The following is a 10,053-nucleotide window of genomic DNA, read 5'->3' on the forward strand; positions in this document are numbered from 1 at the left end:
GCAACAGATAAAGAAACTGAAAAACAGGTTGAGCCCTAAGGGGCAATAGTTCAGGAGTAAGAAAAGCAGTAATGCAGCCGATTGAATCCCTGGACAACATACTTAAACAATGGTGAAATCTGAGGTGATTTAAAGGGTTCATTTGGGAGATAAACAAGGTGATTAAGGAAAGAGAGTGAAAAGTAACTCTACAGAGGGCTGGAGAGAATTAAGCAGTTAAAACTTTGTGAAAATGTAAAAAGGCACATGTTAGGGAGAATTCTTGGTTTCTTTTGCACCATTCTAAGGAAACATGGGGCCCTTTCCAGAAGAATGCCGTGAAATAATCCAACATATATAAAGCTATGTAAAAACAAATAGTGTAAAGAATGTTAGAGAAAGAAAATGTGTATGTATCTATTGTTCTCTGTGAAAAATATTGTAACGTTCTAAAATCTAACCAACACATTCTGGTTTGAAATGAAACGTGCTGCTGAATTAAAATCCTATTAGTGCTCCAAAAAGAGCCACAATAGGCTGTGTTTTCTTTTTCAGATACCTGTGTGTTAAGACAGAGTCTCTGAGCTCTGCTGATGGCTTTGAATCCAAAAGCCAAGCCTGTGTTGATGCAAATTACCTAACTGATAAAGGAAGGTGAGAACTGCCAGCACAAAAGAAATTGCCTAAATAAAAGACATGGTATAACAAGATCCCTTTAAGAGATTTGATGCTAAATGTTGCTGTTAATATTAAACCTTGAAATAAATGTAATGTTAGTAAGTACTCCTGTAACAATGTATAGTGTGTGTGATTTTTGGAAAAATCTTTGAAGGTAATATGGTAATGATGCTTCTCAGCTATTACCTGTGAATAAACTTAAAGCTTAACACAGCCGGAAAAACATTACAAACTTGGTCTGCTATATAAGAAGAAAAATTTGAGGTACACCACCTCATGAATTTAATAACTAAACAGTGGAATAATTTCCCCATAACCCTTAAAAAGTAGAGCCCATTAAAACCTGGCCTGCCTATAAAACAAAAAACACAGGCAAATATGGGGGTAATTCCTCTGTTTTGCCTGCAATCAGCAGGGTATTTGTAAAAGAAAGAAATCTTTTAAGTGATAATCAATGCCACCCCAAAAGGGGTAGAAAACTGTTATTTTTGTCTTTCAGAAAATCAGAAAAAGCTAATATCAGCTACAGAACAACCTATTACAAAAAACAAATGAAAGTAAAATAACATACTGCAATAGCTGTGGAATGTACTGAAATGCAGATATTTAGAACATACGATGTTTTGGGTAATATCAGAAAATATTAAGGTTTTGGTGCATCTGTTAAAGCAAAGGAAAAATCATTGTTTGATACCTATCAATATAAATAAATGCAGTATGTCTCTAGTACGGTAAGACAAAATTTATTAAGTGAAGAAATTGGTTTTGGTTTTAAATTGTATGTGTTTAATTGAAATGTTTAAAATGTGCTGGTGGATAAAACAAATGTGTGCAAAGCTAAAGCCACAAGCCCAAATCACCTCCCAGTTTTTTCTATTACGTGGACTAAATAAGAAGTGACACTGGCGATTAATAATCTTAGTGTCAAAAGGGGGATATGTAGGAGCAGGGATATTATAATGTCCTATAAGAATTAAAATATAATTTGATTTCATCCTGCTAGCCACCCTTTTTAAATAGCAGAAAGAAATGACCCCTTGGGACTATAAGATTCTGTTTTCCCATATGCATTACAAATTGGGCGCTCTCTAACTCTTTGTTTTAAGATTTAGGTAGTAAGAGACAGGATTCTCTATTGTGTCTGTTAAGTAAATTAGAGAAACATTAAAGGCCTGAGTCTCAATGTAAATTGTCTTAGTTATTAATTGTAAAACTTAGCAAGGTTTAATTTGCAATGCTTTTTTGTTCCATATAAAATACTACTGTTTGTATTCTCAATCTGTTTGTGTGAATGAGGAATGTATGCATCAGGAAAAGATAAGGTGTGAAGGCCATTGTTATAGCCAGAGTCAAGGAGGAGTAGTAAAGAGACTTAAAGAACATCAAAGAATCATCAGGCACTGCTTACTACCCAGACGGCTGTTAAACTGTCTGGCATCTCAGAGTGGATATATGCTTCGCAGTGTAAGAATGCACCACCCCCAGTGAACCAATCATCACCTCAGGACCACGCAGAGTCAATTTTGACTCCAGAAGAAGACGTAGAGGAACAGCCTGCAATACCTTACAATCTACGCTCTCGTAAGGGTTGCCAGAAGCAGACAACTACATAAAGCAAGGCCCAAGAAGAAGCAGTAGTGAGCCTAGCACGTGCTGCCTGGTGGACATAAAACTGTGACTGCAGTTCCCTCAGTTGAGGTTGTCAGAAGGCCCCTGCTCCAACATGCGCCTATGGTGTGCCTATTCCTCGGCGCTGGTGTCTTAAGGTTGGGGAGTCCACAATGACAATTCTTTATCTAGCAGCAAGTGTGGATAGCTCAGACCCTTATTATTTCTAAATGCTGGGTCTGCAGCCACATCCCAGCCCACTCTCAAACTGGTGTCCTGTCCTGCGCTATCCACACAATCCCCAGACTCACTGGAAACCTTGTCTGTTTAACACAATATGGAACAGTAATGACACCTGGGAAGAGGCTATTGCAGTTCCTTTATCCCACTTGCGGAGTAATACACCAGGCAAAGGCTCTAGGTTACAAGCGGTAGTTAAAATAATGGCAAATAAAACCGGAGAAAGTTAAGACCCGGCACAAAGAAACAGGGGCTATTGACAGGTGGCCTCCAGAACCGTCACCATTGGACATAGTGCTGGGGCCAACGAGAGACCTGTGCTCTCATTAGAAAACAATGTTGTCTGTTTATACCTGACAATACCAAATGAGTAATGAGTTGCGCTAGCCACTTAGAACAAATGGCATGTCTTCCCCATGCAGAGCCAAGTTCTTTGTGGAAGTGGCTAACTAACCTGTTCAATTTCTCTGGCATAGGAAACTGGTTGTTTCAGGGAGCCCTAACTATCCTGTTTGGAATCTTAGTGATTTTTGTATGCTTTCAGTTAATCTCCTGTTGTATCCAGAATTGTGTCACCCAGGTGATTGCCCAAACAGAGTGCTAATATGATGATTTTGAATATCGCTGATGAACAGAGAGATAAGGAACGGTTAATTGGTGGAACCCAGTAATTGTTGGTCATTGCGTGCGCTTGACCAAAAGGAGGGATTGTGAAAGTAGAATGATATATTGTAAAGATAAGAAATTAAAGAAACGTTGTATGTACCTTTAAGCAGAAATAGAAATGTTGAAATACAGGTGCCAGGAAAAGAACATTGGCATAAACAAGGGTGCTAATGGCGAAACATTAACAGAAGATCGGTAATAATTAGTAAGGAAATAAGATATGCATGGCTAGCCCACGTAAACTTATCAGTTCTGCTTCCTTTTTTATCTTGCTAAGTGCTCCCCCTTTTATCTGTATAAATAAGATAGTTGTGTCTTGTATGGGGCTCTCATTATCTGGGTGTATTAGCAGAGTGCTGTGCTAATAAAACAGAGTGGTCTGACAAACTGTGAGTCCTGAGTCTAACTTTGACAATATTATACTTAACTATTTACACTAAACATACAATAAGTGCTGATCTATGGGAGGGGAAGATCTCATACAGACCACAGGTATCCAGTTTTATTTGCAGGCGGAGCTCATACATTCTTGGATTGTAAATAAGATTAGATTTACACACCACCACAATTCCCTCTTGATCATCTCAAGGTCCTTCTGCTCTGTCAGAGAGTGATGACTACTGGTGGCTTCTCTAGTTTCTAGGATCAGATACCTCTCTAGCTGCTGCAGTGACTCAACTGCTGTGAAGATATCTGCTGAGGAAGAACTAATTCCTGAGGTGACCAGCAGGAGGCGCCACACCAATGAGTCATCACCCGCTATAGGTAGTCACTAAAATATGCTGTGAGTTGCAGAATCGCTCAGATATTAGCTGCCCAGAGACAACAACAAGGGAGGTAACCCACACCTGGGCAGGTGTCAAACCAGCAACAACAACCATTGTCCAGCAAGGGAGTTACAATTCAGTGACTCACTTGTGCAAGACCACAACAGGGGAATTGCCCAACCTTGTCTGGTGGCTCAGCAATGCCTAAATATGCTTGGATTTATGTTCTCCAAGCACATGGAATGAGGATATAAAATGGGGCAGAGGCTGCATAGTTTATCCTTTCTCCTCTCTCGCCTACACTGAAGGCAATGGGAGAATACTAGAGCTGAGGAGACTGGTTCCCAGGCTAACAGGGAGAGCCTGCATATGAAAGACTGTAACCAACCTGCAGTATCCAGTGGGGTGAGAAAAACTGCTTAGTTCAGGTATTGCCTAGTTTAATAAGATTGAGAATTTAGACTGTGTGCTTATCTTTTATTTTCCTTTGGTAATTACTCTGACTTTTGCCTATAATTTATAATCACTTAAAATCCATCTTCTGTAATTACAATTATAATTATAATCAATAAACTTATTTTACTGTTTAACCTTATCAGTGGGTTTGACTGAAGTGCTTGGTAAATCTGCTCAGGTTACAAAGGCTGGTACATGTCTACTTTCCATTCATGAAATGATGAATCAATTAATAAACTTGAATTGCTCAAGAAAGGGTCTTGAGGAGTTGCAAGATAGTATATTCTGGTAGTACAGGCTGGGAGCTGGGGGGATTTGGCTGGTGCCTTTCTCTGCGTGATTTGTGAGTGGCTCTGGGAGCATTCATACAATCTGGCTGGGTATGGGGCTGCATATGTGGTTGTACTGACTGGTAACAGCATCTGGAGGGGTTTGCTGCTTGTCACCAGTAAGTTATTGACAGGGACAACCCGGATTAGTGAGTTAAGGGGGCACAGTCCCAGGTTGCACCCTGACGATTCTGTCACAACAACATTTTGAGGTGAGAAGACTGGGTGGGAGCGGAAGACTGGGACGATAAGGGGAGCAGCAACAGAGAGAGGAACAGTGTAGGGGGGACCCAGAACTGCAGCTGGCCATCAAACACATATTTAGCAGTAACAGCTGTGCCAGCCACCCAAAGACAGGAGCAGTGGGTGCCCACAACAGGCACATAGTGAGAAAAGACTGTTGCCCTGGGGAAGGGAGGAAAGAGAAGAAGGGGGTGAAGGATGGAGCTATAGAGCCAGCCCATCAAGCCAGTGTGTGATCAAAGGGTTTCAGTTTTTCTGGAAGCCCTTCAATCTGTGATCCGTTTCCAAAACTTCAGAACAAAAGCAACAGAAACATAAAAATGGAAACAGAATTTTCGTGCAACATTAGGGGCCCAATCCCAGAAGGCACTGATTTTCTTGAGCTCCCATGAACTTCAAATGGAGTTGAAGGCACCCAGCACCTCAGAGGAACAGGTCTAAAAACTTAAAACACATAAAGTTTGGAGCAAACGCAACTTCACAACATAATACAATAGGTCTTCTTTGTGCTTAGATTACACATCCATGTTACTATGGTTCCAAGAATGATGTCATCAACATGTTCTAACCACTTCTTGTGATAGCTCTTGAACAAATACATGTCAACGATAGGTTACCAAGGTACCACATGGTGCATTTGAATCCACCCTGATCTCTTTCATCCCATTTCCTAATAGAGAAACGACATTGTGCTGTGTCTTAATCAACTAAACTCAATGGGATTCCCTTTTCTTTATTTTTGGTGGCTTTATTTACATACTGGCCCTGTAGAGGCCATCGCCAGCCAAGAACCAGATTACAGGGAGTGTGATGGGGATGATGAAGACTTTTGTGTGGTTGTGGGGCAAATCCTGCTTTCATACTGTATTGGCATTTTGGCTATAACTCTCATCAACCACGCTTATATTTGGGTAAGAGTATTATTTTTTAAATTGATTTTACTGTGACGGTGCTTTGAAGCCCCAGTCAAGGATCAGGACCCTATTATGCTAGACCCTGTATGCATAAATAACAAAAAAAAAACAACCCTATCCCTGTCCACAGAGTTTACAACGTAAAAAGATATTTTATTATTATTAATTACTATGCTCTATCAGTGTGCTTGGCATTCTCCAATGCAAAGAGAAAACATGGTCTTTGTTCCAAGGAGCTTATAATTTCAGACACACAATAAACTAGGGGACCACTAGGAAGTTGAAGATCCTGATTCTAATTTTGCTTACCCCTCTGTAAAAATCAAAAGTATCTCCTTGGAAGTCAGTGTTGTTACAATGGTGTAAAATGAGCATCCAGCAAATGGTGCAAATGAGGTCAGAATGAGGATACTCCCAGTGGTGCTGATGACTCTTTACATATAATGGGCCAAATCCTGAAGTTCCTACTTCTTCTTACTCAGCACTTTTCAAAGAGGCTCTGCAAAGAAGATGCATGTGAATGAAAGCTGCATTGGGGACAGTAGAATGCCTCTATCTATTTTAAAACCAGTGTGTTATTTGTAATAATTATTTGTTAATCACCAGTTACTCATAATAAATTGTGCTACAAGGGACTGAACTGGATGGCTCAGAGGAGTGGTAATGGACAGTCTTTTACCTCCACATCATTGGTACAAGTCCAACTCAAGTTTATATTGAAAGATGTTGCCACTCAAAGACTATCTGGTGGCCCATGAGAAATAAATGTGGGGTCTCAGTCCAGTTTCCAGTGGACAAATGTTCTCACCACAAAGTTCATTATCACTTATTGGCAGTCTCAGCATAAAGGGCAAAGACATTGAACACTCCTCCCATCACTGGAAGGGTTCTTCCAAGTCAATATTGAGGCTCAGCAGCAGTGCAAGCTTCTCCACATTGCCCTGCTGCTGCCATTGCTATATGTGTTCTATATGAACAGTCAACTTTATTCTCCAGGACAGTCAGGATAACATCTTTCACGAGTCCACTTAAGAAACAAGTGGTGTACATTGTTGCAGTATCCACTGAGTAGAAATTATTTAAAATCCTTCTAAATAACAAACTCAATACGATATATATTTATGTTTTCCTGAAACACAGATTCTCCAGAAACGCCGAGATAAAGGACTACCTTCTGGCCAAGGGACTAGCAAATCAGAAGGTAAATTTGAGTTCTATTAGGCTATCAAAAGGGTTTTAAAAAGAGAGAGAGTGGACTGAGGATTAAAAAGTAAATGTGGTCTCTAAAAAGAAGCGTTTTTAGTTGTAAGAGGGTAATAATTCTTCTGTATGACGCATCAGTAAGGCCCCACATAGAATAATGCGAAAAAATTCTCTCATTTACATATGGGTAAATCCAGAATAACTCCACTGAACAGTATGAACTTCACATGAACTCTAGCATGAACAGAGCTGAATTTGATCCAGTGTATACAGATTTGGGTAGCTCACCATTAAAAAGATAGTGATAAAACAGAATATAAATAAATGCAAAAACGATGATCAACAGATTGGAAGGTCTGATGTAAAAGGACTTAAGTAATTGTAACTCAGGGCTAGTATGAATGTGGCAGCCTAACCCCTGGGGAAAATGGAGGCAGACACTGCTTGTGCAGGATTCATTGTTTTATTACAGATAGGCTGTTGTTCAGCTTACATGATACACCGCCCTCCATGCTAAACAATGCTTCCCTGATGCAGGAATTGCCAAGTTTACATGTAGCCAGCTACTATAGACTGCACCACCTGAGTACACACAGTCAGGCTGCCTGCAAGTGAGAAATGAGGAATGAGACAAATCTAATCAAATTTGGTATACAAGATGCATCTAAGCCTTTACTTTTACCTATCCATGTTATTCTTCAAGATCATCCCCGTATCTCTGCTTTGTCATTGTCAGTGTTATGCAATGATTAGATATCCTGCCCTCTCCTCAGTTCATGCATAACATCTTCACTACTACAAAATGAGAGTGGTTGCTGGCCTGCCAACCATGTGAGACTGGTTAATGTCTGGCAGCACAGATTAGCAGGCTCTGAATCCATGTGGTATGTAACATGGGCCATGATGGGAGCTATAATATTGCTCTAAGGAGCCACAGGTTCTCTTGCCCAGTTTTTAAAGGAATAAAGTAAGAAGAGAAGGTAGGATCATTCTATTAATTCTGTACAAATACTTAAAGAATATGACCTAAGGGTCAAATTACCCCCTACCCAGGTTATTCTCCTTTTGGAAACACGAAATTCACTAGTGGTGAGTTCCAGCCTCTAGTGGAAGAGTGTGCTGCTTACCTGTCCTTTGGAGGGAAAGAAGGAGGGTTTGCTCCTCCTGGAACAGACTGGATTCAGCCCTCAAAACTCATGATCCATTGGAGGCCAAGGCTGTCTATATTTTGGCCATGTATTTGCACAATGCTTCCTTGCCATGCTGCTATGTGTCCTTGACTGCTGCTGTCCTACAAACTTCTGTTTGGGTACGTGGAAGTGATGGTATAGCACAGCTAGTGTGCATGAATACAGACAGGATCTCTGCCTTGGGCTCTCCTTTGTCTGAGAAAGTGAAGGGGAACCTCATAAAGGGCAGACCTATTTTCTAAGTTGACTAAGAACGTATTACAAGAAGCAGTGGCCTTAAACTAAAGCAGGTCAGGTTAGGATTAGACATAAGGGAGGTTCCTCAAGGGAGGCATGGCCTACCAAGTTTGGGGTTTTTTTAGCTATATGGATGTGGTCTGTATCCACTGATGTAAGGTTTGCCCACTGCTGCCTGTGAGGATGTATTTTTATATCAGGTTTGCCTGCTCTCTATCAGCCTTCCTAGCCCTTCAAAGGAAAGAAAACCTGGAGGCACTACCACCATGGAGTAAGGGTCACTATGGATTACAGTGCTGCTAAGCTATTTTTCTTCTGTTAGTTCCCAGGGACTCTGTCTGCATGCGTCACAGCAGCTTCAACGTCTGGGATTTCCTCAGCAAGTTCTTCAATGGGCAAAACAAAAAGCACACCTGCCAGTCCGCTGATCCTGCCCTCTATTCAGAGGTGGCCGCAGCCTGGGCCTACTTAGAAAGCAAGCAAGCAAGGTTCGTCTCAAAGCTCAGCCAGCAGACTGTCTGTGATAGTGACTTCTCAGACATAAATACCGAGGACTTGGATTCAGGGGCATCCTCGGGGAAGGAAGGTGGAACAGAATATATCCCCACCACAGCTAGCCTTAGGCAGAGAAAGACAGAACTACCAAAGCAAAGGAATACAGGGCGCCACTGGATCAGGGAACAACCCTGCCTTCACTGCAAAGCCAAGAGGACGAGACAATGGCTATCCCAGCATTTCTTTAATCCCATGCCACCACCTCATGGGAAGAGCAGTTCATTAGGAAATAATTCCTCCAGGGGTACCACCACGTGACCTGCCTTCATTTGAGCTATGTGTGGGTTTTCGTTTGCTTGAAGCCACTGCACTAGGTAGACAGAATCTGTGTGAAAACACAGCGTGGGAGGGTTCAAGGAAATGACTCATTTCAATAAAACTTGGTTACAGACAATAAATGTACCCAGCACAATGTGCTGGCTAATGTATGTATAAGCGTGTGTTTATTTAAAAATATAAATATCATTGCCTTGTCATGGCCTTAGTGAAGACATCTCTTTCCACAGCAGGTGTAACAGAGGAGTTCCTCCAACTTAAGTATAGTGGGACAAATTCATTGAGGAACTAAGCAACTTCTGCTGAGTACCAGGGTGTGACAGGGAAAAATGGCAACAACCGTAGTTACAGGAACAGAGCCACTGAAATACAGAAGTGAGCCATACTTGTGAAAGGGGGTAGGGCTAGACTGGGCAGAGCATATGGCAGTAGAGCTCCTGCGCATTTCCAACAGGCGTTAAGGCTGCCTCCAGCACCACTGGGGGAAATACCATCTGCTTCTTGAGGGCTGAATCTCCTCTCCAGGGCACATAGAGCGTTGCCGGCAAAGCTTTGAACTTGACACCTTCCTGTGCCAGCTTTGCTGAATTTGGCCCAGCCAAGTCCCAATTATCACATCAGAGTGCAAAGTACCCTTAGAGGAGAAATTACATCCTTATCTGCCCAACTACCTAGAGAGTTTTGACATATGTGGGAATTCAATCATATGGGA

At 41.5% G+C, this 10,053-nt stretch overlaps 1 protein-coding gene across 1 annotated transcript; it reads left to right on the forward strand.

Moving 5' to 3' along the window:
• The first annotated feature begins 5,682 nt into the window (after positions 1–5,682).
• Positions 5,683–9,323, forward strand: SSMEM1 (serine rich single-pass membrane protein 1). The gene is made up of 3 exons (XM_032780918.1): positions 5,683–5,877; positions 7,021–7,081; positions 8,833–9,323. The coding sequence occupies exons 1-3, from the start codon at positions 5,683–5,685 to the stop codon at positions 9,321–9,323; spliced, it is 747 nt and encodes a 248-aa protein (XP_032636809.1).
• The last annotated feature ends 730 nt before the right edge of the window (positions 9,324–10,053 follow it).

This window comes from Chelonoidis abingdonii, chromosome 1, assembly GCF_003597395.2.
Source record: "Chelonoidis abingdonii isolate Lonesome George chromosome 1, CheloAbing_2.0, whole genome shotgun sequence".
Lineage (NCBI taxonomy): Eukaryota > Metazoa > Chordata > Testudines > Testudinidae > Chelonoidis > Chelonoidis abingdonii.